Source organism: Theropithecus gelada, chromosome 20 (assembly GCF_003255815.1).
Source record: "Theropithecus gelada isolate Dixy chromosome 20, Tgel_1.0, whole genome shotgun sequence".
Lineage (NCBI taxonomy): Eukaryota > Metazoa > Chordata > Mammalia > Primates > Cercopithecidae > Theropithecus > Theropithecus gelada.
Window position 1 is genome coordinate 29,154,410 of NC_037688.1, and position 27,782 is coordinate 29,182,191.

Here is a 27,782-nt window from a genome sequence, read left to right on the forward strand (position 1 = left end):
TCTTTGGCGTCCTATCTTTTTCTCTTATTGAGATGATATATGTTTTGGAAGGATTTGGAAGCCTAGGCATGCCGCACGTAGGTTTCTTTCTTTCTTTCTTGTTTCTCTGCAAGTTGGTGATTCTCTCTGAGGAAGTGATGCCTTCACGGAGCCAAGAGCACTGCAGTGGAAACTGGCGCTTGTGTCCTGGTCCTCGCTCTGCAGCTAACCAGGGGCAGGACCTTGAGAAAGAATGACACATGGGAGTCACTCAAATTGAATAAATTATTTTTTAAACCTGTAAAATCGAAAATATGATTCCCATTCTATTTAAAAAGATTGTCGGAGGTCAAATGAGAGTGTTTGAAAATGTGTACAAAGGCCAGGTGCAGTGGCTCACTTCTGTAATCACAGCACTTTGGGAGGCCGAGGTGGGCAGATCACCTGAGGTCAGGAGTTCAAGACCAGCCTGGCCAACATGGTGAAACCCGGTCTCTACTAAAAACACAGAAATTAGCCGGACATGATGGCGGGTGCCTGTAATCCCAGCTACTCCGGAGGCTGAAGCAGGAGAATTGCTTGAACCCAGGAGGCGGAGGATGCGGTAAGCGGAGATCGCACCACTGCACTCCAGCCTGGATGACAGAGCGAGACTCCATCTCAAAAAAAGGAAAATGTGTAGAACGCTGTGTACATGGAAGAAGCATTATTACGTGTCCTTTGGAAGGCTGGTGCTGGATGTGACTGTGCCCTTGGTCACATATTGGGGTCCCCCTGAAGAAGTCCATTGCACAGAGTGCTTCTGGGAGCTTGCAGCGTGGTGATGCAAATTGAAGTTGGAGGGTGTGCTGGATGATGGGGGTGGGTGTGGGCCCACATATGGCCAGAAGCCTACTTACCATTGGGCCGTTTACCTACAGAGCCACACTAGAGAACCAGCCCAATTGGGAGCAGTTCAGTTGAGGCTTTGCAAAGCAATTAAGGTGCTTATAAAACATTCATGCTGAGATAAAAGACAGTGTGCGCAAAAACAATGGCTGGTAAACATCTGATTTTTTAAACTCACTGAAAGTGTTAAAAATATTTTCTTAACCCATCGAGTCAAGAAGTGAAGGCTTTTAATTCATCAACGGATGCATATTTTTCTTAATCAGACTTTGGCTCAAAGCTTGAAATGAAGCTGTTATGTAACCTTGGGCTGTTAACTTTTGTAAACAGACTCATTTTTGCTCAGTACTGACCGTGATAGTTACCACTTGTAAAGGCTGTCAGGTGCTATGCCCAGGCGTGATGCATATTGTCTTTTTCTGTGTTCTTTTAAACATCAGCAGCTTGGTGGTGCTTGGTACCTTCTAAGAGTAGGAGTAAGAGTGGGGGTCAGTAGATGGTGATTTTTGAAAGGAGATTTAGATATAGCTGGGGCCCACCCTGGGAGGAAAGCCCTTCTGAAGAAAGGAGAAACCCACATTTCTTTGAAAAAAGGCTTGAGTTGCCGTGAACATATTGACTCAAGACTGAATCTCTTGGCTCTGGTCAATGCTGTTCTTTTAGAAGATGTTCCTGATAGCGAATGGTAACTTTTAAGGAAAAAAAAAAATATTGTATAAAAGTAGAAAGAATGACATAATGAACCCTTCCATAGTTCTATCACTTTGACTTAACAATGAACTTTTGGCTAGATTTGTTCCATCTTTTTTGTTCATTGCTGAAGTATTTTGAAGCCAACGATATCATGCTGCTTCATCATTTTCTTATGTAAATATAATATTATTCCCTAACAAAACTGACTTTTTTTGAGAGAAGGTCTCACTCTGTGGCCCAAGCTGGAGTGCAGTGGTACGATCACAGCTCATTGCAGCCTTGACCTCCCTGGTCTCAAGCAGTCAAGTAGCTGGACTACAGGTGCACATCACTGTACCCAGCTATTTTTTTTTTTTTTTTTTACTTTTGGTAGCATTGGGGTTTCACCATGTTGCCTGGGCTGGTCTAGGACTCCTGGGCTCAACCAGTCTGCCTGCCTTAGCCTCCCAAAGTGCTGATATTTCAGGTGTGAGCCACTGTGCCTGGCCAAAACTGACATTATTAACATGATCTAATCCCAAGTTGCAATTCACACTTATCTGATTGTCCACAAAATAGCTTTTTACAGTCGGCTGGTTAGAACTGGCATCCATATGAAATCTACATAGCGTATCTAGCTGTTGTTCGGTTCTTAGGTGCCCTTTAATCTAGAACAGGTCTCCTCCTTCTTCAACGTCCATGTGAGCCCCTACCCATCCAGCCAGCCTGTGGATTTGAAAGGGTGATGCGGAGTAGCTTCATGTGGGAGGGAGGCACTGTTAGCGTGGTGTGAAGATACCCAGGTCTTCGTCCTAGCTCTGCCACTGACCAGCTCTCTGACCTCAGCAAACCACCAACACCCTGTGGGGTCATTATTCTTGTCTACCAGTGGAAACAATGAGACTAGCTGGCCTCACACTCAAGCCTTCTCATTATTACCTCCCCAAAGAGATCCGGGAAATAGGGCTGCACGCCCTGCTTGCTCCTAGCCTTATCCCATTCTCAGCGGTTGAGAAATGACTGGAGTTAAATAATCCTGACCAATTGATTTGTTTTTTTCTCTTGGACATTGTGAATAGTGTACCTTTAAAGGCGTACCTAGCATGCCTTTATCCTCCTGAGTTTTAGAAAGCTTAGAGCCAAATGTGACACCATGTGTAGGTTATTCTTACGTGCATTTTAAGCTTGATTTTTTTTGGTTCAAAATTTCCTCGAGTTTCGTTTTTTCTTTCTTATTTTGCCCTGGCCTCGATTTCTGCTGTGATGGCGTATTGTATACTGTAAAGAAGATCAATAAATAACTGTGCTAGGTATTCTTGTGGGGCCATCACCTAGTCTGTAAGCTCATTGACTTCGGGATCCATGTCTTATATATTCTGTGCTTTGTTGAGGCACAGATTAGGTGCTCAATAAAAGCTTCCTGAGAGATTTTGGTTGGACACATTGCCGTCACTGGTCCATGTAAAATTTCCATTTTCACAGTGAAGAGTTGTGGGGAGCAGTATTCATTTCATGGCTGTGTCCTGGTTCTTCTCTGATGCATCTTTCCTATGGCAAAATGGCCCATGGAGGTCTGGAGAGCCACCTGGCTGGTGATGTTTCTCATAGAACTTGTCTTTTTGAGGAGCTCCTTGCTGTTTTTTCTGTAGGCCTTAGGTAAGCAAAGCAATATTTGCCAGGCAAACAGTTGGAGGGATCTTAACTGCTAAAACAGTAACCATTCTACGCATTCTGAAGAGAAGCCCACCTGTGATTCCAGCCTTGGACACAGGAGCGCTGTTGTTGGGTGTTGAGGATGATGGAGGTGGATGAGTCAGAATCTATCGTCTGCTACATCAGTAAAAGAGTAAACTAGCCTATCAGATGTGCTCCACGCTCTCTTAGGACTCAGGTGTGAGCTCTCCTGTTGACAGTCAGCTTTCCTTTGCTGCTTGTGAGAGTTTGGCCTGACCCTCAGGAAGGTGTTGGTACCAACTGGGTTCTTTCCTTTACCTTCCTAGACCACTGCCTCTTCGTCTATCCAGGAGAGAGAGAGAGAAGAACATTTGTCCTAGAGGGTTAGGTGAGGACCAGAGTCTGGGCATGTTAAGCACCTAACACAGTGCCTGGCACACAGTAGGCACTCAATAAATGGTAAGTGCCTTCAGGATCATCTCTATGACTGGCTGGAGGACATCTTTACAACTGTTGTATAGTGGCCTCCTCTTTTCTTGTTGGTTGACATTTGCAAGGGGATCCCAAGGGGCTGTGGAGATGGGTTGTAAGGATGTTTATTCTGCATCCCTGGAAGACTTCGCTGTAATCCATAGAGAAGCACCGAGGTGCCCTGTTGGTTCAGAGAGTCCAACGATGTCCCCCACCCCCGGCCAGTGCTCTCCCAGGCCAGCAGCATGGCATTGGTCTTCTGTTTTTCTGGGAGGAGAGCACTTCCAAATCCTCTGGACAGTGTGGACACAGCCCGGAGGAAGGCAAGGCCTCGGTGGGGCATGGGCAGGGGGGAAGTGGGGGTCCTGGGTGTGGCTGGGAAGTTGAGGCTCATGGCCTGCAAGTTTTCTTCTAATGGAATTTCCCATCACTTACTGCCCTGCTGATTTCTGATCAATGAAAATGAAATTGCATCACCTCCTCAGAGGCTCCACGTATGCCTGCTGCTTCCAGCTGTGTCAGTTCCGGTAAAATAATCTCATCAGGCGTGCGAGAGGGTAATAGGAAATAAAAATAAAAACCCACAATTAGCAAGAGGCCTTGTAGCTGAGTAACACTTTCCATCCCAGAGCAGAAAGGGCTGGGTCGTGAATACTCAGGACAGAGTTCCTTAGAAAGAAAAACAAATCCCAGGCTGGGCGCGGTGGCTCACGCCTGTAATCCCAGCACTCTGGGAGGATGAGGCGGGCAGGTCACCTGAGGTCAGGAGTTCGAGACCATCCTGGCCAACATGGTGAAACCCCGTTTCTACTAAAAATACAAAAATTAGCTGGGCGTAGTGGTGCGCGCCTGTGATCCCAGCTACTCAGGAGGCTGAGGCAGGGAGAATTGCTTGAACCTGGGACACGGAGGTTGCAGTGAGCCGAGATTGTGCCACTGCACTCCAGCCTGGGCAACAACAGCGAGACTCTGTCTCATTAAGAAAAAAAAAATCCCTAGTCCTTTTCTTCTTCCCCTTTTTCTCCTCACTTCCCCTCAATTCCATCTCTTCCCCTCCACCCTGGGGTGCAGGGTTTGAAATTGTGCACAGATTTTCAACCTGGGACACGGAGGTTGCAGTGAGCCGAGATCGTGCCACTGCACTCCAGCCTGGGCAACAAGAGCGAGACTCTGTCTCATTAAGAAAAAAAAAAATCCCTAGTCCTTTTCTTCTTCCCCTTTTTCTCCTCACTTCCCCTCAATTCCATCTCTCCCCTCCACCCTGGGGTGCAGGGTTTGAAATTGTGCACAGATTTTCATTGCCCCGCTTTTGGGGTCAGTAGAATTTCTGTGTGATATGCACGTGCTGGTGTGGTTTTTGCTTTTTTTTTTTCCCCGAGTCCCCTGCAGATAGACACCAAGTGAATCGTAGAGATCCCAGCCCCTCCTCAAGAGCTGTGTGGAGAGTGAATTTTTTTTTTTCCCACTGACCTATGACAGGGAACTAATAGTTGGGGAACAACTCAAAGCCGAGTGCAGGTTGTACATAGACTTCTCAGAGGTGGTTCATGTTAGTTCCTCGACTTTATGCTTCCATTGTTAAGTACATTAAGAATAAGACTCCCCGCTCTGCAGCATTCCTCATAACGCAGCATGTGTTGTGAGCATGCGACCGTGTAAATGGACACTGGTCATGTGAAAGCTGGGCTGAGCCACCTCCTCGTGGAGTGCAGTGAGTGTGTCAACCTGCCAACCCTCAGCACCTCTTCATAAGACCTGGGGAGGCCAGACGCTGCATCCAGAACATGCTGCTGCTTATGTGTGTGGAGCTTATAAAGTCGCTGGTCCCAGCTTAAAGAGGAACCAAGGCCAAAGAAACCAGGATGGGAATGCAAAGGGCAGGTGAGGAAGTGGGAAACCAGTTGGGTTACCTAAGAGGAGCCAGTAGAAATGAAATCATATCCTTTCTTGTCAACTCGACATCAAAGGAGAAGAAATGCTTATGTGTAGGCCGGTTCAGCGGTTCTGGCAATTTCTCATCGCCATTTGTGGGATGGCATGCCCTTCATCCCAGAGAAAAACATGTTGGGCTGTCAGGAAATGGTCAACCTAAAACATCCCTAAAATGCCTCTGATGGGTGACTCCCATGTGGACTGATGACAAGACCCCCGAGGGGGTTACAATTCCCAGGGGACCGGCGGAGCTGAACTGAGGTCTCAGGGCCTCCGGGTTCCCCAGCACGGCAGGGTCTCAGGGCAGAGGCTCCACTAGTCCAGCCGTGTGTTGCTATGGTCAAACCGTGTTTTTAAACATGGTGGACCTCAGTCAGTTCACTGTGACCACACCTTGTTAATAGAAGGATAGATTCTGCCATCAGAGCAGGTAGACTCTGGAATGAGGGGAGCAGTAACCCAGATAATTGTGTTGATAGAGTGAATCCCGGTGGCCACGTGGAGTGCTGAGTCCATTTCTACCTGGTTTCTGATCACTGCCTTCCAGTTCCTTCCTTTGCCTGCCTGGACGCTATTGAGAGCAAGCTCGTAGGAGTCTGTATTGACAGGAGGGCCGCTGTGTATGTTGTAGGCACTCAATAAATATTGTGGCACGCATGAATAAAAATCATTAGAACAGCCAGTGAGTAGTTGGATAAGTATTATGCAGAGGAGCTTAAAACTATGACCACTGGGGCCAGAACCCCAGTAGCCTCTGTGTTATTGAAGTCAAAGAAATAAAGAAATTGGCTCCATTCACCATCCATATTTGATTCCCCGAAACTTACCATGGCTTAACATGGAAATCTTTTGGAACTGCAGGAACAGTTGCCAAAATTTGTTCCAGTGCTGTCCAAGATGAGAACTGCGGGCTGGAAGTTTTGGTGGGATGAGCAGAGCTCTGGGCGTGAAAGGAGAGAGGGTGCAGCTTCAGAAAGAAAACTGAAGTTCTTTATGTTAACATGCATTTTTCATATGTTTGTGTGTTTGCACAAATACGCTTCCCCTCTTTCATCCTAGACACTTAGCAGAGGGTCTTGATCTACATTGATCACATTTTATGACTTGAGCTGGCAATTTCCCCCCTGGGACCAGACCTAACCAGGGTGTTCAGGAAGCCATTAAGGAAAAATATGTAACCACACTCATTCCCAAACTCAATTGTTCCGTCTTAGCAGTGCTCAGATAAGAGTTTTTCAAGCATAATTAATCCAAGTACTATTTAACGTGGCCTTGGTGGTTCCTCTTAGCAGCTGTTGACCCAAACGCAGCATTGGGAGCAGCAAGAGGAGAAAGACCATCTGTGCCATTTTTGCTGAGTTGGTGGGGGTGTAATTATTGCCCACAGTCACTTGGTTCTCTGGGTGGCTTCTGGAAGGTGAAGAAAGTGTGAGCTCTTGGATCCTTACACATTAAGAAGAAATTTTCCTTTGTTATTTTAGCTAATTATCAGGGCCACTCTTTGAAGTGGCCAGCGGTAAGTATGTCTCAATATGGATTTCTGGATTAAAAGTAGCAGTGCAAATAATGGGCTTTGTAATGTGGGATGGAGAAGGGGCCATGAAGAATGGGGCATGTGATTTAAGTTTCATGATCCCCTGTCTTCCCCTTGCACACCCCCTGTCTCCTGATTATATTGTATTTTATTTTGTTTGAGACAGAGTCTCACTCTGTCTTCCAGACTGGAGTGCAGTGGCGCGATAGGCTCACTGCAACTTCTGCCTCCTAGGTTCAAGTGATTCTCCTGCCTCAGCCTCCTGAGTTAGCTGGGATCACAGGCGCCTGCCACTATGCCTGGCTAAGTTTTGTATTTTTAGTATAGAGGGTGTTTCACTGTGTTGGCCAGGCTGGTCTCGAACTCCTGACCTCCAGTGATCTGCCCACCTTGGCCTCCCAAAGTGCTGGGATTACAGGTGTGAGCCACCGCACCCAGCCCTGATAGGGTTTTAAGCTTTGGAATTTGGAAGTCTTTCAGACAAACTCAGAGTGCCAGCAGAATCCATGCCCCTTTCAGTCTGTCTCAGCCCTCGGGTCCTGGTGGTAGTTCCTGCTGCCAGTTCACTTTACCCTAAGAAAGAGAATTGAGATTGGAGCAACTCTCTGGGCCTTGTGGGATTTGAGGACTATTCATGATGAAATACTCCTCTCAAGTCTTCAGTCTAGTGCAATGAGTTATTTAGGAGGGAATTCAATGATGGGGTCTCTGTGCACAGCATGCCTCCACCAGATAGGAAGTTGGGGGGAAGCTTAGTACACACATCCCAAAGGGGTCTCTCGAGGGTGGCCAGTCAAGGCCTGGGGAAGACCCCGTGTGTGGTTTTGCCTTTGCAATAGGCATGCCCTTTTCATGCCTTTGCCAATGTCTGTACCTCACAGTGGCCATTCCTGCTTTATTGAGTGTCCCTTCGGCTCCCCTCTGCTTGAAAAGCTCTTTATGCTAACAAGCCAGGGACATCTGAAGAACTTGCTGTGCCCGTGCTGGTGAGAGGCTGTGTGTGTGTGTGTGTGTGTGTGTGTTCCCCTATTAATGAGCCTCCAAAGGGCAACCTTTGTTTGTTTTGTCATGGTGCCAGTTCCAGAGCCTCGTGCCAGAGCAAGCTGCTGATGGTAAGCCCACCAAGTGGTTTTCTTCCTGCCGAGAGGAAAACACACTCCTTGTTTCAGAGTCATTTTGGAGATAACTGCTGGGGGAAACTTTCCTTTGCCCAAGGCCAGCTCTCACCTCACCCTTACAGGCCTTCCCCATTGTCCTGTGTGTACCATTTGGCAGAGTCATTGCGAGGATGTACCTCTGTCCAGCAGCATTGAATGGGGTTTCCCAGGTGCTCAGGCGCAAAGAAAAGCAGCTGTACTATGCTCTTCATTTGTTCTCACGTAGTTTCGACGTGAATAAAAGAAAACTTAAGGCCCGTGGCTGCTTCTACCTGTATTCCCCAAACTGCCAAGTGCAAAGAATCTGCCCAAGTTCATTTCTCTTGGGTTTGTGCAGCCTTGAACGACAGCAGTTACTTCTGTTCAAATTAGTGTTCTCCTGACTAAGAGCTACCTAACGAGAACTTAGGAACCATAGTAGACTCATCCTTCTGTTGAACTAGTGAACTCGGCTTTGATAGCCCTTCCCAGGAAGCGGAAACCCAGGGGTTCGCTTGCATGTAGTTCGTACCTGATTTTTCCTCCTTCTGAGTAGATTTTTTTTTTTTGGAGACAGTCTTACTCTGTCGCCCAGGCTGGAGTGCAGTGGTTTCCATCTCTGCTCACTGCACCCTCCGCCTCCTGGGTTCAAGCAATTCTCATGCCTCAGCTTCCCAAGTAACTGGGATTACAGGTGCCCGCCATGACGCCCAGCTAATTTTTGTATTTTTAGTGGGGTTCACCATATTGGCCAGGCTGGTCTCGAACTCCTGACCTCAGATGATCCCCCCCCCGCCTCGGCCTCCCAAAGTGCTGGGATTACAAGTGTGAGCCACCATGCCTGGTCAATAGGTGAGGATTTTATTGGCCAAGTAAAACTTGAGCTTGTGCTTCTTTAAGGATATCCCAGGTTTGGATGAGTGTTGAGGAAGAGAAAGGCTATTCAGAGGGCCTGGGGTTGTGGGAACAGAGCTGATAATGCATAAGAATGCGGAGATGATGGGGAGGAGTCCTCGCTGGGGGGAAACGACACAGATGATCGAATGGTAGTGTTGGCGTAGATCTTAGAATGATTTGAAACCACTCTGGAGAGTTTCAGTTTCAATGTGTTTTGGCAGTTGGTTCTTGGATGGTGAAGGATGGGGATGAACATGACATTGGAGAAGCCAGACTGATCTTTCCTTTCTGTTTTCTGCAAAGATGGCACCAAAAGTTCCTTCCAGAGAGACCAGGGCCAACAGTGGAGGTTCAGTGCCCTTTGGACATGTTGAGCCATGCTGAGTCTTGCTTGGTGGAACACTAGCCACATGCAGACATATTCTGGTCTTCCGAAAGTGTGAGACACATATTCAAGTGCCAAGTCAGGAATGGAAATTTTTGTTTTGGGAGTCAACTCATAATTTCAGTAATTGAAACCACAGAAGTAGTTAAGGTAGCTGATGTACAGAGTTAAGAGCAGAGAGCCAAGGGGGAAGAGTATGATGACGCTTAAATACCTACAGGAGAACAGGGAGGAGAGATGTCTGTGGGTTGAAATGATAAGAGAATTTTATCAAATAAGTGGAAAATATACCCGTGGAGAGCTGTAGGAATGGGGAGAGGACAGTCAATGTGGAGATGACAGAGGTGGGAGGAGGGCCAGAATATGTCAGAAGTGAAGTGGGGGAAGATTTCAAGGAGTAGGGGGAAGCAGTTTTGAAAGGAGGGGAAATTGAAGCTTAAAGTAGAAGAGGAGGAACCATTGACCAAGACCAGAGGGACACTGGTGACTCTGGACCGAGGACAGAAATCTTGGCAACATGGTGTCTTCCCACCCTCCTGGAGCAGACACCCGGCCCTTCAGAGAGCTAGTCCTGTGCTCTGGGCTGGGGCTTGACATCTGTGTGTATTTTTATTGTGCCCCATAGTTGGTTCCATTGCACAACAAAGCTTGAAAATGATTGATGCGGTTTGGCCCTTTATAATCACATAAAGGAGGAGGACCTCACTTGAATACAGGAAAATTGATGTGGAGCAAATGAAGCAGTGGACAGAGTCCACTCGTTGGAAGGAGTTGAGATCTGAAGGGCAGAGAACATCTTCGGAACTGGCAGTCTAAGTAGGTCGGACTCAGTCCTGTCCAGGAGCTCATAGGATGGTGGACTGATAGGAACTCAAGGGGGAGGGATCACCAGTCAAATTCTGCAAAACCCTCTCGCTACTCAGAAAAGGAGAACACACACCTGCCATAGAAATAGCAGGCAAGGCTGGGCACAGATGCTCACGCTTGTAATCCCAGCACTTTAGGAGGCTGAGGTGGGTGGATCACCTGAGGTCAGGAGTTCAAGACCAGCCTGGCCAACATGGTGAAACCCTGTCTCTACTAAAACTACAAAAAATTAGCTGGCCGTGATGGTGCACTCCTGTAATCCCAGTTACTTGGGAGGCTGAGGCAGGGGAATTGCTTGAATGCAGGAGGTGGAGATTGCAGTTAGCTGAGATTGCACCATTGTACTCCAACCTGGGCAACAGGGTGAAACTCCATCTCAAAAAAACAAAACAAAACAAAACAAAAAAACCCAAAAAAAGGCAATTCACAAAAGAAATGTAGACTGCCAGTAAATATCCATAGATGGGTTCTGTCTTACAAGTAAAGAATGTGAGTTAAAATGAGATGCCATTTCTTGCCTGCCAAACGGACTTTTTAAAACAACAAAGTAATACCTACTGTTGATAAGGGTGCAGGATAATTGATGCTTACACACCAGTACAAACAGGAGCGGAAAGAACTTTCCTGGGGGACAGTTTGGCATGTTCCAGAGGGCCTTAAATGTTCCTAGCATTTGAGTCAGCAACTCTACGTCCAGAAATGCATCCTAAGGCAATAGAGACAGAACGTCATGAGTAAGAGCCTGGTTTTAGAGTCATAAGGGAGGCTTACCTAGTTTCAAAGGCCGACTAAACTAGCATGCAACTTGGGCAAGGTACTTAACTCTCTAAGCCTCAGTTTCCTTGTCTATAAAATGGGCTGCCGCAAGGATCAAACAAAACAACGTGTTCAGAAAAATCGTACTCAAAACCATGCTTGATTCAACCAGGTGGACAGTAATGGAGCTACTTGGTTTGTTGTTTGCTTGGTTTGTTGTTGTTGTTGCTGTTGTTATGTGTGTACAAAGATTTAAGGGCCCTTATTGCAAAATGAACAGCAAAATATTGGGAGTTGTTTAAATGTCTAATAATAGCATTTGGTGGAAATTATGCAATGTGTATAAGATATAGTATCTATATAGCCATTAGTTCTAACTTATGAAGAATATTGAATGGCGTAGGAAAAATTTCATACTAAATTAGGTTAAAAGGGCAGCCTACATGAAGAGCAGTGTGATCCGAGGTAGGGAAGGAAAATCTGTATCTGTAAACATGCAGAGGAAAAAAAAGCCGGAAAAACTACCTAGCAGTGGTTCTCTAGCTGGCGGAATTGTCAGTGATTTTAACCTTAGCTGCTGAGTCTTTTTGTACATATCCAACTTTTTAAAATAATGAGCTCTCACAACTTTAATCATAAGACATTATTTAAAATAAATTTGACATCATGAGGTGCCAGATTGAAACTGTAATGGGCCAGATGGCATGTTTTTACATTGTCTCCTAGCTTTTGCCCTACCATCCCAATAGCAAGAATGGAGAGAGAGCAGAAATAGGATCTTGGAGAGGAACTTTGAGGAAATTGGGAGGAGATGAAAAAGTCTTGGGTGCTGGCAAAGGAAACACGTAAGTGTTGGTTATGGTTGGTGTTGGTTTAGCCAGGAAGGTGCCAGGAGATGGGTGAAGATTGCGGTTGTGAGCTGTGGACTTGCTGGGTAGGAGAGGTGGGTTGGTACCATCAGGTAAAGCAATGGTATTTGGTGAAAGGAGGTTCTGCTGCAAATCCGGGAGGGGATCAGTGCTTTATGGTAATTAAATCCAAGTCAGGAGCACCAGTCAAGCCAGTCATGGGCACACGATGCTGGTCTTTCCTGTTCTGGATATGGTGGAAAGGCCTCCACGTGACTCAGGGTGGATACTTATGTACCCAAGTGTGAGATACAGTTACTATAGCTGTTTAAATTGCCCCAATCCCTTTTTTGAAAAAGGCAGAGCATAAATAATAGCTGGTTTGTCTTGCTTTTTATTATTATATTCATGGGTTTGGTTTTGATTCATGGTGGTTGAACTCTGAGTATGTTTACATATATAATAATAATAAAAAAAGTCTTTTTAAATTCCTCTAAGTACACACAGACTGGGTTCCTAGACCTGGCTCTGCTCTCACGACTCCCTCCTGTTCCCCTCCACGACTCCATTGTAACCAGAATATCACGGTGGTTGTGGATTCCCTGCAGAATGGGCTGAGCTAGCAGTTTTCACTTCCAGGCTGATTTATGTTCATGCTGGAAATAGCACAGATGCACTTATTAGCAAACATGGAGGCCCACGGCCTGGGCGATTCTCTGGGCCTTCCGGGCAATGGGCTTCCGGCAGCACAAGGCACCTGTTCAAGCACGTGTGTGTTCTCCGACCTGGCCACACTTGCAGAGCAATCCTGAAGGCTGCTGGGAAATTGCTACCAAGCAGATGGAATCACCGGTGTATGACTTAACACGTATTGCCTTCTGTGCAGCAGCAATAGATAAACGCTGTTATTGTAAAAAACACAGAAGGGAACTGGGTATGGTTCTTCAGTGGATTCCAAGCTAAACAGATGCAGGTATTATTTCGTTGACCCTTGAAGGAGGTTTCACCTTCTCTTGGAATCTGGATTGCCTTTGTTTTTTTGTTTTTGTTTTTTTAAGGAGGTGGGGTTAGTGAGGGGATAGTTTCTTCACTGTAGTGTGTTTTTCTCTCTGATATGTTTTAGTCTGGATTTAACAATGCTCACACTCTGGGGGCTGCTGGAGTTCTCCTTTTATCTGAGGGCTGCCCTTATCCATTTACTTAGAATCACTTTTCACAAAGTTAGGGAACTCTGTGAAAGTTCCCTAGGGAACTAGGGAAATCAGCCCACAGTCAGGATCTTGGGTGTCACGGGGAAATGGCTCAGTACTGTATAACGTGAAGTTCTGCCCAAGTTGGAATGGCCATTTATTTGTCCTCTCCAACTGGAAGGCTCCACCTAGAAGCCTCTCAGCTGGAGGAGGGAAAGACCAGTGTTCAGTTTTTTTCTCTCTACACCTCTCTGTCCTGCCTCACAGCCACTTCCTTTTATGAAGCTCTGCTGGGAACGAATTTCACATTAAGATTTAAGATATATGTCAGGGTGGGTTGACTCTTCATGTATAGTTTTGGGGTTTACTATGTTGAATTTTTACTCTGGACAGTTTCTTTCTCTTTTGACAATTTCAAGTGTACAGGGAAGTTTTAACAGTAGAACAAAGAATTCTCATGTCCTTCTTCTAGACTCCTCCTATGGTAGCATTATCTCATATATTTATTCCTGCTATATATATGTGTATGTGTATATATGTATATACTGACACACACATGTATACACTCACATATTTTTTCCTAACCTATTTGAAAATCAAGGCATTGTACCCCTTCACCTCTAAATATACCAGTGTATGTTTTTAAAAACAAAGACATTCTCTTTTATAAACACACTGCAGTTATCAAAATTAGGAAATGAGGCTGGGTGCGGTGGCTCACACCTGTAATCTCAGCACTTTGGGAGGCTGAGGTTGGTGGATCACTGGAGGTCAGGATTTTGAGACTAGCCTGGCCAACATGGTGAAACCCCGTCTCTATGAAAAATACAAAAAAATTAGCCATGCGTGGTGGTGGGCATCTGTACTCCCAGGTACTCAGGAGGCTGAGGCAGGAGAATTGCTTGAACCTGGGAGGCGGAGGTTGCAGTGAGCCGAGATTGCGCCACTGCATTCCAGCCTGAGTGACAGAACGAGACTCTGTCTCCACACAAAAAAAAAAGAAAAGAAAAGAAAAAGGAAAATTAACATTCATATGCCACTATTAGCCCATCTACAAAACCTTATTCAGATTTTGTCAGTTGTCCCAATTATGTCCTTTAGAGGAAAAGAGGATCCCAGATTATGTGTAACGTTCATTAATCACGTCTCCTTAGTCTCTTTTAATCTGAAACAGTTTTTCAGTCTGTCTTTCTGTTGCATGGCCCTGACATTTCTAAAGAGCATAGGACATTCTGCAGACTGTCCTCAGTTGCATTTGCGTGATGTTCCCTCATGATTAGATTCCAGTTGTGCATTTTTGACAGGAACGCCAGGGAAGGGATGTTGTGTTCCTCTCGGTGTATCCTACCAGGAGGCACATGACGTCTGTTTGCCTCACTGCTGGTGATGGGAACTCTGATCACTCAATGAAGGTGGTCTCTGCCAGCTTCTCCACTGTGAAGTTGTTGTTGTTTGTTTTTCCTGCTATAATTAAGAAGTGTCCTGTCGGGAGAGACTTTGAGATTGTAAATATCCTGTTAGTATTCAAACTTTTTTTGTTGTTGTTGAGACGGAGTCTTGCTCTGTTGCCCAGGCTGGAGTGCAGTGGTGTGATCTCGGCTCACTGCAGGCTCCGCCTCCCAGGTTCACACCATTCTCCTGCCTCAGCCTCCCACGTAGCTGGGACTACAGGCGCTTACCACCACGCCCGGCTAATTTTTTTTTTTTTTTTGTACTTTTAGTAGCAACGGGGTTTCGCCATGTTAGCCAGGATGGTGTCGATCACCTGGCCTCGTGAGCCACCCGCTTCGGCCTCCCAAAGTGCTGGGATGACAGGCGTGAGCCACCGTGCCCAGAAGTATTCAAACTTTCATCCATTCGTTTGGGGACCCGTTGATTCTTCCCTGAGTGGATGATGATGATGAGGATGATAGTTATCAAATGGTGATTTTCTTACTCTATACCCTTTTTCTACGTTTACTAGTTGAGCTTCTACCCTGTGGAAGAACTTTCCTTTCTCCCACACTTTTTTTTTTGTTGTTCTTAAAGTAGGGACTTGGGGATTCTTATGTTGCACATTGGGTTGCAATCCTTTACTGTCACCTAATTTTCTTGCTCACATTGTCCCTGATGCGGCCAGTGGGAGCCCCTCCAACCCGCCCCAGGTCATTTTCATGCATCTTCCTTATTCTTTGAGCACAAGTAGATGCTCCGAGCTCATCTTGTACTTTTCCTGCTCCAGCCCAAGTATTGACCATGTCTCCAAGGAGCCCCAGTTCCATTTCATAGAAAATGGTTACACCAGACATACCTTAAACTAAGAGAAAAAAAAAAAGAAAAGGAATGGATACAGGGATCCTCTTTTTTCCTATTTCCCCCATTGTTTTATTAAGCACCTATTACATGTCAGATGTGGAGGACTCAGAGATGAACGGCACAGGGAACCTGATTTCGTGCCGCTCACAGCCTTGTAGTGGGGGCAGACAAGCCCACAGATAACACCCGGGAATGAGAAGAATCTTCACCTTTCACAGGCTGCCTGATACAGCCCCCTGGCCACAGCACAATCCCCTTCTCCGTACAATCCCCTTCTCCGTTCTTGAAGCCACAGAGTGCAATATTTCACAGCATAAACATTCCATTTGGGAACTGTGATAATCTTGAGAAAGATTTTCATTTATAGTGACCCTGCCTCTCTTTCCTTACAGATTCCCCTCATTGCCCCTAATTCAACTCTGGAACTAGGTGGAAACCACAGAACCAAACTAAGGCAGGGTTTCATATAGCCGAGGATAGCTGTCTTGCCCTGCAACAAGACTTCTGTTTCCTGCACCCTTGAGCTGTGTGTGTGTTCAGCCATTCCGATGAAGCTACAGTTTCTTTGTTGGTATCTTTCTTAGGAGATTCCCTGCAAGTGGTTTGTTAACATTATTCATGCAGACAGAGAAAGCGATGGGCTGTGGACCTGCTGAGCTCCAACAGGTACAGAGTAGTTCTGTTGCCAGACCCCATTATGGTCTTTGGCCACCATGCCAACCTCGGGCTTCCTCTGAGTTTGTCATCAAGTAAAACCCGTAGATATTTTGTTATTGTTGTTTGCATGAACTCTGAAGACTCCAGGTCTCTTCCATCCTCCATTGGTTTAGCAGATTGCCTGAAATTAAATGTAGGGCTTCATGTTTTTCCTTCTAAAGTTTGGTCCTGTTAGTTTGGGCCTGTCGTTCCAACTCATGGAGATTTTTTTTCTCAGTCTTGATTCCACCATTGAGCATTTTAATTATTCCCTTGAGCTTGATGTGCTCCGCAAGTGGACATGCCTGCATGGTCTTGTTCCTCAAGCTGTTGATTTCAATCAGCCGAGTAGGGACAAGACAGAGCCTTGTGGCGTGTCCCGAGACACACGGACCTCTGTGTTGACGCTTAAAGTAATGGCATCATTAGTCGGCTATAAAGTTGGCCACAGTTTATTATCTGAAAGCTGTTTTGCTGTCCTGGATATAAAGAAATGATAAATTTTGTGCTACCTTATTAAGATAAAAAAGCATACTTTACTGTATTTCTCAGATCATTAAGTCTAAGTAAGGATATTTTTGGGTTTATTTTATGTGGGTTTTCTTACTGGACCTACAGCTAATTGCTAATTCCTCAGGATCATCCCCCCACCTAAAATTCTTTTCCAGAAACTGTTAAATCTGTTTGAAAACGATGAAGAACTTGCAGTATATACTTTACAACATATTCTTGAAGTATATCCATATCCATTAAGTCACTCTGACATTGTGACTTTCTCCAAAACGATGCACACACATCACTCTTTCCCCTCCACTTGCTTTGTATTACTTTATATTGCTTTTTATTTGAGTGTATTTGTGTGTGGTCTCTCTTCTCCACAAGAATGTAAGCCGAGACCTTTTATCATGGATTCTCTAGCATTGGACACATAGTACATGCTCAGTAAATGCCGAACGAATGAATATGTTTCCTGATCTGTAGGTTCTGGAATCTGCCTTTTGTCCTTCTTTAAAAATCAGGATATGGGACCTGCATTTCAGTTCTTTCCAGCAGCTTCTCCTACCTCCTTTATCCTCTCTTGTCTGTCTAAAGATACTCAAGCAAATCAGTCTGCTTTGAACTGTTCCCCTCATCCCCATCACTCTCAAGCAAGAAAAGCGTGTTTGGGTGAGATGCCAGTGTTGTTCTGCATGAGCAGTCCCGGGATCCCATCACCTTAGGACAGTCCCTGGGTGCTTAAAGACTGAGCGTGAATGTGAGATGTAGGGATGTTCTAGTGTTCTCTTTTGAAAATTAGACATTAAAGAAAAACAGGCCGGATGCGGTGGCTCACGCCTGTAATCCCAGCACTTTGGGAGGCCAAGGCGGGCAGATTGCCTGAGCTCAGGAGTTTGAGACCAGCCTGGCCAACACGTTGAAACACTATCTCTACTAAAAATACAAAAAAAAAAAAAAAAGAAAGGTTAGCCAGACATGGTGACGGTTTCCTGTAGTCCCAGCTACTCAGGAGGCTGAGGCAGGAGAATTGCTTGAGCCCAGGAGGTGGAGGTTGCAGTGAGCTGAGATCGCACCGCTGCTCTCCAGCCTGGACGACAAAGGAAAACTGCCTGAGAGCACCGACTCCACACCCACACTGTCTGGTTTGTCAGTTAGGCCATATAACTGTGGGCCACCTCAGTTTTCCCATCTCCAAAATGGGGATAAAGATAGTATCTATCGGCCGGGCATGTTGGCTCATGCCTGTAATCCCAGCACTTTGGGAGGCCGAGACGGGTGGATCACGAGGTCAGGAGATCAAGACCATCCTGGCTAACATGGTGAAACCCCATGTCTAGTAAAAATACAAAAAATTAGCCAGGTGTGGTGGTGGGCGCCTGTAGTCCTAGCTACTCGGGAGGCTGAGGCAGGAGAGTGGCGTGAACCTGGGAGGTGGAGCTTTCAGCGAGCCAAGATTGCGCCACTGCACTCCAGCTTGGGCGACAGAGCGAGACTCCATCCGGAAAAAAAAAAAAAAAAAAAGTGTCTATCTCCTAGTGTGGGTATGAGGATCAAAGTGATATGCTGTACCTGTGGGTCTTAACACAACGCCTAACTCATTAAGTGATGACTTCCATTATGATGGTTTTCAATTTTGTTTTCCTTTTTTTTTTTTTTTTTTTTTTAAAAGAGACTAAGTCTTGTTTTTGTCACCCAGGCTGGAGTGCAGTGGCCCGATCATAGCTCACTGCAGCCTTGAACTCTTGGGCTCCAGCAATCCTCCTGTCTCAATGACGGTTTTAATTTTACAGAGCTTTGAGAAATAAAGGCACAAAGGAGGAAATGAAGTCACCCATAACCTCATTCCCTGGAATTCACCATTGTAAAAATTGTAATATAAGTCTCTCCTATTTTCCTCTACATAATACCTATATGTGCTTTGTTCATTCAGCATCTGTATGATGATTTTCCCATGCTTATAAATAGTTTCTTTAAAGAAAGCATCTTTATAACAACATATGGAGCTCTGTGCACTGTAATTTATTTAGGGTCTCTGTTTTTGCCTAAATTTTTCCTCTTTTTTTTTTCTGTTATAAATGCTGTGATGAATAAACCTAAATCTCCACGCATTGCTTAGGTTGTTTCCTTAGGATGAATTCCTAGAACGGGGAATTGTCGAGTCAAGGGGGAGGGATGTGCATTTTTGAGGCCTTCAGTGTATGCTGCCTGGTCACCTGTAGGAAGGTGGTACTCACTTCCTCTCCCTCCGGCAGAGCAGGGCATCACCCAGGGAAACAGGCATCCTTGCCTGCTGGCTGATGTCTCTTGAGTGATCCCGCATGGGACATTCTTGGAGGCACCAGTTTCTCACTGCCTCTGTTCTCTCTTTGTTTTTCCTCCCTTCCCCTTTGTTTCCCTTCTTGGTTTCCTACCAGACAGCCTCTTGTGAAAGGACTGCCTAATTAACCCTGTGCTAATTAACAATTTAAAATTACACGGTGCGACTGTTCATGTTTAATTCTCTGGGAGCTGGAGCAACAGCAGGAGCCCCTCCCCTTCGTCATAACCGCACCCCTGCCACCCCAGCTTCCCTGAAACTGTTGCATTTTACCCAGTCCTGCCTCCTTAAGGGAACAGGATAAAACTGTCTTAAGCACGTTTTTAAAGAGGGAGATGAACGTTTTGATTAATAGGGAGTTACAGGGTAACAGGGTAGAGTTTTATCCTTTTAAACAATCTTTGAAAAGTAAAGATTGACATTTGCAAAGATGCAGTGGGCTTTACAGGTGGTTCCAAGGGAGGCTGGAAGATGAGCAGGGGTTGGGGGGTGCTTGATGAAGGTGCTGGAATTCTTCTGTACAAGATTACCTTTCAAATGGCAGATTTAAGTGCTAAGCAGAGAGTGAGCAAGCTAGGTCATTCCTATATCTTCCCTTTAACTTTCTCATTGGAGAGATGTGCTCTATTAAAATCTAACTGAATTCTTAAAGCCCATATGTTTAGTGCAACATCGGGGGTTGTGAGTAGAATACCTGGACATTTTTTAGAGGGAGTTCTGGGTGCCACCAGCAGAGAAGCGGGCTGCAGGAAGGGAGGAGGGGTGTGAACCTGTACGAGCTGGCCCTGGCGCTAGGGAAGCACTGGGAAGGGGCACAGAACCTGGGGGGAGCCTGAAGAGAGGTATGCGTGTTGGGCTGGTGGGGCTGCTTGGAAAAGCGCGAGGACCCACTGGGTTCCCAGGCTGCCCTCTGTAACTGAAGATCATTGATTTTACGGGAAACCGTGTTTACAGACAGAGTGCTGATCGACCTGCCGAGTTGACTTCTGCCTCCTTAAGAACGAACTACCTTTTTCTTATTGACTGGCTGATAAACAGAGCGAGAGAGAGACAGCCGGCTGTGGGGGGGAGTGGCAGATGCCCCAAGACCCTTGAGCCGCAGGATGGGGCCGGTTGGAGAGACTTCTTTATCTCTGTGCGCAGGTCCCCGTCTTCTCCATCTCCATCCCTGCACCTCCCAGGGACCACAGGGAGTCTAAGACTGACCTTCCCTGGTTACCTAGCAATATGGGTACCAAGGACAGAAGAGCTGTGCTTGGTACCTGTATTGGTGAAGATGGAGTGAAGTAGAGTGTCTTAAGTTTAATGCAAGGTCCCTGAGGATGGGGTGAAAATGCAGATTCTGATGGGGCAGGAGGAGAGAGTGCATGTGTCTTAAGCTCCCCGGAGAGGATAGTGCTTCAAGTCCATGAACCACGCTTTGTTTGGCAACGGGCCTGCTTGTTGCAGCCGGTGCACATGGGAAGGAGGCCCAGAGGAGGTAGCTTGGGTCCTGCAGTCGGTTCCTCCTCTCTCACCTGTGTCCTCATGGCTGCTGCTCCCCATGAATGGGTGGGCTCTAGTGTCACCACCACAGGGTCACCAACCACCATCATAGGTGGGTACGGTGTCATTCTTTCCTGACATCTTCTGCTTTGCAGTAGAAAACAAAGTAAGGGAGGTTTTAAAAGTCCCAGCCCCTTGGCTGGATAGTTTGTGGAAGAGGAGGAGGAATAAGAGGAGAACAGAGCAAGAGAAGCCCACCAATTAATTGGTAAACGCTTGCAGGTTTCTCTGGCCCAGCCCAGGCTGGAGAGGAGATTGGCTTTGCTGTCGATAAACAAGTCCCTGGTGCAGCATCAAAGCTGTTCTCCTTTATCAATCGTGGCCCCCCCTCTTCCGGCATGTTCCTGTAACTTACCAAGCATTTATGACATTGATTTTACAATCGGGCTGTTAACCCTCCCGCCCCTTCAGGCTTGCCAACCTTTTTGGCCCAAGCTGTCAATCAGATGTCGTCCAGCCAATCAGAAGCATCTCTAAGAAGAGTGACCCTGTAGTCTCACCTGTATCCTGGCTCAACCTTGTGAGGAAGTCCCATTGCGTTTGCTGTTTGGTTTGGTTTAGTGTAGTCGTCTCTGTTTAAAATGAATAATGTCCTTTCTAAGGCGCATGGAACTTTGTGGTTGCAAAATCTGAGGTTATAAACGGAGAGATGGGGTGTGTGTTTGCATATGTGTATTAGACACATCATAGCTTTAGTCTTCCAAAAAGTTATTTCTCCCTGAGACTTGTGGTAAACCTGCCGTCCCCATCTTTTCCCGAGGGGGAGCTGTTGACTCATTGTGCAGTCAATAATCAAGAACTGAAAAAAAGATTGGGAAGATAGGGGCTGTTGGGGAGGGAAGTAAGATTCAAACCTGGCCGGAAGCTTCACCAGCTGGCTATGAATGAGATGGTGGGTGGAGAAGCGGCCACATGTTCTCCAGGAGGAGCTGCAGGGGAATGGTGGCTGGGGACCTACGGGCGAAGGATCAAGGCTCTGCGAGGTGCTGAGCTGCCTGTAGGAGCAGGGCCAGACGGAATAATCACCCCTGCGATGATATTACCGCAGGAGCAGAGTGGCGACGATCTGATGCCTCCCTCCCCAGGGACGTGAGGTCTCAGAGGGCACATTCAGCTCAGTGGCACTTTGGAGTCGGAAATGGAAAAGCCCCAGGGCTGAATGACAGCTGGTTGGGTAGCGACTAATAACTAAGAGGCAGGTGTGGAGCTGGGGCTTGCCGAGCCCAGCTGCCGTCTCGGCTTGCCACTCAGATCCTTGATAGCAAAAACCACCAAGCACGTGGGGAACGCACTCCCTCCAGCCAGGGCCAGATAGAAGCTGCTGGAGGGGGTGTTGGCAGATCCAGAGTCTGGTCCATTCCTGCTGGAAATACCAAGCTCACGTTTTGCACCTATGTAGTTTTAGTCTGAAGTCAGCTGAGTTACAGGCCAGGGAGCTTGACTGGTATGGGTGGAGGAGACAGGAATCTGGGACCCATCTTCTCTTCTGTTTCACAGTGGTCAGATTAGCACTGAGCCAGTTTTTAGATTCAAGCCCCTCAGTTTTACTGCTTATAAAATGGGACTGATGCCTCCCAGACCTGGAGAGGACTTTGCGGAGTGCGTCTAAGTCCTGCACGCCTGCCCTGTGAACCTCAGGTTCCTCACCCACCTTCTTTGAACTTCTGAAACTAGAACCATGGTCAGTAAAAGCCACGGCAACTTTTCTAAATCCAAATCCATGAGCGTATCCCACGCTACCGTCGTTTTTCCGGGAACATTGAACCTTCCTCTTCTCAGCCCTCCTCTGTATTCCCCTGAGCCACAGACAGTGCGGGGAGCTGATGCTGACTTTGTGTGAGTTGTCCAGAAGTGGTAGGGCTGTGGCTGTGACCTTGTGGGGGGGCTGGAGAGATGATGCGTCTGTTCTCCACTGTGGCCTATCGAAGCTATGCTGGCAAAGAATGGATATTCCTGCTAGTCTTCAGGGGCAGAGCAGTGACAATTCGAAGTCGAAGAGGCCTGCTCCCGGCCTTCTTTCCCCATGTCCCTTGCTCAGGCTGTTGACCCGGCCGCGCCACCCCTGTGTGCTGGACCGTGCGGGGCAGTGTCCCCAGGCCCGCCCTCTGTCCGGTGTCTCTGTGTTGTGGGTGTTGTGGACAGAAGCCTCTTAGAGCGCTCCGTGCGGTGGGACCTCAGCCTCGGCCCTCCTAACCTCTTTCCTTTCTCTCTCTCTTTCCCCTCTCTCCCTCCTCCCCCCTTGCCTCCGCCCTTCAGGTCCGATCCTCCGTACTGGGTGCAATGAAAGCTCCACGCAGGCCTTACCATGGAAGGCTGTGACTCGCCCGTCGTCTCGGGGAAGGACAATGGGTGCGGTATCCCTCAGCACCAGCAATGGACTGAACTCAACAGCACCCACCTCCCTGACAAACCCAGTAGCATGGAGCAGTCCACAGGCGAGAGCCACGGGCCCTTGGACAGCCTGAGGGCCCCCTTCAATGAGCGCCTTGCCGAGAGCACCGCGTCGGCCGGGCCCCCCGCCGAGCCCGCCAGCAAGGAGGTCACCTGCAACGAATGTTCGGCTTCCTTTGCCAGCCTCCAGACCTACATGGAGCACCACTGCCCCAGCACGCGCCCCCCGCCGCCCCTGAGAGAGGAGAGCGCCAGCGACACCGGTGAGGAGGGGGACGAGGAGAGTGACGTGGAGAACCTGGCCGGGGAGATCGTCTACCAGCCGGACGGCTCCGCGTACATTGTGGAGAGCCTGAGCCAGCTGACCCAGGGCGGGGGCGCCTGTGGGAGTGGCAGCGGCAGTGGGCCTCTCCCCTCGCTTTTCCTGAACTCTCTCCCTGGCGTGGGGGGCAAGCAAGGGGACCCCTCGTGTGCTGCACCCGTGTACCCGCAGATCATCAACACTTTCCACATAGCCTCATCCTTCGGGAAATGGTTTGAGGGCCCAGACCAGGCTTTCCCGAATACCTCAGCCCTGGCGGGGCTCAGCCCCGTCCTGCACAGCTTCCGCGTGTTCGACGTGCGACACAAAAGCAACAAGGATTACCTGAACAGCGACGGCTCTGCCAAAAGCTCCTGCGTATCCAAAGATGTTCCTAACAATGTGGACCTGTCCAAATTCGATGGCTTTGTGCTCTACGGCAAGAGGAAGCCCATCCTGATGTGTTTCTTGTGCAAACTCTCCTTCGGGTACGTCCGTTCGTTTGTGACCCACGCGGTGCATGACCATCGAATGACCCTGAGCGAAGACGAGCGGAAAATTCTTAGCAATAAGAACATCTCCGCTATCATCCAAGGGATCGGCAAAGACAAGGAACCCCTTGTAAGTTTTCTGGAACCAAAAAACAAGAACTTTCAACACCCTTTAGTTTCCACAGCTAACCTCATAGGCCCCGGACACAGTTTTTATGGTAAATTTAGTGGCATTCGAATGGAAGGGGAGGAAGCTCTCCCAGCCGGCTCCGCCGCTGGCCCCGAGCAGCCCCAGGCTGGTCTCTTGACCCCCAGCACCCTGTTGAACCTTGGCGGGCTCACCAGCTCGGTCCTGAAGACCCCCATTACCTCAGTCCCCCTGGGGCCTCTGGCTTCCAGTCCTACCAAATCCTCAGAGGGCAAGGACTCCGGGGCGGCGGAAGGAGAGAAGCAGGAAGTGGGCGACGGGGATTGCTTCTCGGAGAAAGTAGAGCCAGCCGAAGAGGAGGCGGAGGAGGAAGAGGAGGAGGAAGAGGCGGAGGAGGAGGAGGAAGAAGAGGAGGAGGAAGAAGAGGAGGAGGAAGACGAGGGTTGCAAAGGACTCTTTCCAAGCGAGTTGGATGAGGAACTGGAGGACAGGCCTCACGAGGAGCCTGGGGCCGCAGCAGGTAGTAGCAGCAAAAAGGACCTTGCTCTCTCAAACCAAAGCATTTCTAACTCCCCCTTAATGCCTAACGTGCTCCAGACGCTGTCGAGGGGCACAGCTTCTACTAGTTCTAATTCTGCTTCTTCCTTTGTTGTCTTTGATGGTGCGAACAGGAGGAATCGTTTAAGCTTTAACAGTGAGGGCGTCAGGGCCAATGTGGCAGAGGGCGGCAGGAGGCTGGACTTCGCTGACGAAAGTGCCAATAAAGACAATGCCACAGCACCAGAACCAAATGAAAGCACAGAGGGCGACGATGGGGGCTTCGTTCCCCATCACCAGCACGCTGGCTCCCTCTGCGAGCTTGGGGTTGGGGAGTGCCCCTCGGGGAGTGGCGTGGAGTGCCCCAAATGCGACACGGTCCTGGGCTCCTCCCGCTCGCTGGGCGGTCATATGACCATGATGCATTCTCGCAACTCGTGTAAGACACTCAAGTGCCCCAAGTGCAACTGGCACTATAAGTACCAGCAGACCCTGGAGGCACACATGAAGGAGAAGCACCCGGAGCCGGGGGGCTCCTGCGTCTACTGCAAAAGCGGGCAGCCCCACCCCCGGCTGGCACGAGGCGAGAGCTACACGTGTGGTTACAAGCCTTTCCGCTGCGAGGTGTGTAACTACTCCACAACTACCAAAGGCAACCTCAGTATTCATATGCAGTCCGACAAGCATCTCAACAACATGCAGAACCTGCAGAACGGAGGGGGGGAGCAGGTCTTCAGCCACACTGCCGGGGCGGCGGCGGCAGCGGCGGCTGCGGCGGCGGCGGCAGCCAATATCAGTAGCTCCTGCGGGGCCCCCTCGCCCACCAAACCAAAAACCAAACCCACCTGGCGGTGCGAGGTGTGTGATTATGAGACCAACGTGGCCAGGAACCTCCGCATTCACATGACCAGTGAGAAGCACATGCATAACATGATGTTACTGCAGCAGAACATGACCCAGATCCAACACAACCGCCACCTGGGCCTCGGCAGCCTGCCCTCGCCCGCCGAGGCCGAGCTCTACCAATACTACCTGGCCCAGAACATGAACCTGCCCAACCTGAAGATGGACAGTGCTGCCTCCGATGCCCAGTTCATGATGAGCGGATTCCAGCTGGATCCCGCGGGGCCCATGGCCGCCATGACGCCTGCTCTAGGTGAGGATGACTACCTGTTTGTCTGTTTTCATGATAGGAATTTAACCAGGGAGAATGGTGAATAGTGTGAGATAGTCCTGTGGATTCAGTTGACTCTGGTCTTCTTGAGTGGTTTTTGTGTAAACTGGATTGTCTTACAGTCAAGTATTTATTCTCAAGAATCCCTTGAACTCTGTGTGTGCATATGGAAAAGTTTATGCATTCAAGAGAGATATGACTGTACTCTGGCTACATGGGGCCGGGATTAAAATGTGAGTGTTTCCTCTAGTTTTCTGTTCCCATTCTGTCTTTCTCTGTCTCTTTTTTCAATTTGAAAAATCACTATAATCACCCAAAACTTTGGGGTTTCATCAGATATTTACTGAAACTTACAGGAAACTATAGCTGAGGCAGTCATCTCAATAAGAGGACTAGGGACAGTTATCTCTATGATTTAAATAGAGACAATCATCTCAATAATAGGAATTTGGAACCACTGTATGTTATTCATATAGCCAAAGGCTGATTCTGTGCGGAGCTGGGAGCCGCCCAGATAGACTCCGCAAGGTTCTCTGTATATTTATGAGGATCTCGATGAAAGAGATGTGATTTTTTTTTTCTTATTTTCGATGAGTACTTGGTGATTAGAATAGTTGGGAATTAATTGGGAATTGAATTGCCCCAGTGGCACTGTTGTGAGCGGTGTGAGAGATGAATAAGAAGTAAGTTGTAAATATTGTCCATGGAGGAAAGTTAACTGTTAATAGCAGTTAGATCCTGGTTAGCAGAGCCTTTGTTGCCGGAAAGAATGACCTCTGCTTTAGAGAAACTGATTTGGCTCTGTCCAGGCTCCCAGTCTTACCAATGAGCTTACCATTATCTAGAATAGGACGGATTTGGGTGCTGAAAACTTTGAGTTTTTACGTAGAACGAACCACAGCCACTTTGAGGATAGCTGCTGCCGCCAAAACAACCTACAGATGGGTTTCATGAGAACCCTTTGATAGCTGGGCCATTCATGCCTCCACCCTGTATGCCTCAAACAGGATCCTGCCTGCGCCACATCCCGTGACCCTGCTAATGGACTTCGTGGGACCAGTGACAACGGCTTGAATTAAGCAATATGCCATTATTGACATGGGAATAGGTTGTTCTTGGCAACAGAGTGTCAGTGAGGACTTTTTTCCGGGATGGCTTAGATGACTGCAGAGCCAAGCCTCACCAGTTGGCAGGTGTTTATTTGTGTAGTGTTTCAGTGCTAATTGTTGCCTATGAGTTATATTTCAAAGCGTTCCGTTGGTTTTTCTTGCTATGTATTCAACTTTGAATCCTTAGTACTTTAATCTTTTCCATTTTGAAATATTTGCCCATTGATCCTTTATTACCAAATGATTTGAAGGTATTTGACCAACTGGCTAATCGTGGATGCACAAGCACCGGTCGCCTTATTTGTCCCCAGGGTGAACCATGCACGCCAGGAGATGGGCGTGAGTACACTATGGTTTTTTTTTAAACCAGTAGGAGTTGGAAGGAGTCAGAGAATCTTGGGAGGCAGATCTTGGAGCAAATCAAACATAATGGAAGTGAAATGAAGACAGAACATGGGTAGGTTCATGTTGGATCAAAGTGAGGTTTTTTTTTTGAGACAGTCTCTCTTTGTCACCCAGGCTAGAGTGCAGTGGCGTCATCTCGGCTCATTGCAACCTCCACCTCCTGGGTTCAAGCGATACTCCTGCCATAGCCTCCCAAGTAGCTGGGATTACAGGCCCCCACCACCATGCCTGGCTAATTTTGTATTTTTAGTAGAGATGGGGCTTCACCATGTTGGCCAGGCTGGTCTCGAACTCTTGACCTCAGGTGATCCGCCCACCTTGGCCTCCCAAAGTGCTGGGATTACAGACGTGAGTCACTGTGCCCGGCCTAAAGTGAGGCTTTTTAATTATCTTGAGAACAGGTAACTAAGGCTCGCATTGAGAAGTAGAGAAATATTTCACTTTCACACCAAGTGTCTGTGAGTCTTTGGGGCATCATGCACTGTCCTGGGCATTGCGGCAGATTCAGAAGGAGCAGAAGAATGAAGCCCTGTGTTCTAGACACACATGGAAGGGCCGCACCTTATTTCTTGGAGAGACTAGAACTCTTGTCCCAAAGGATTTATCCAACTCAGTCACAAAGGGCCCTTGAATTTCCAGTGTCACT

At 47.7% G+C, this 27,782-nt stretch overlaps 1 protein-coding gene across 2 annotated transcripts in view; it reads left to right on the forward strand.

Moving 5' to 3' along the window:
• Positions 1-27,782, forward strand: part of ZFHX3 (zinc finger homeobox 3) — a 277,781-nt gene that overhangs the window by 78,490 nt on the left and 171,509 nt on the right. The window contains exon 2 of one of the 2 annotated variants that reach the window (XM_025370485.1): positions 22,837-25,604. The exons of the other annotated variant lie outside the window; for it this stretch is intronic. Within the exon in view, the coding sequence (XP_025226270.1) occupies positions 22,886-25,604 (2,719 nt within the window). The 5' untranslated portion in view covers positions 22,837-22,885. The remainder of the gene's footprint in view (positions 1-22,836; positions 25,605-27,782) is intronic. 2 annotated transcript variants of the gene reach the window in all.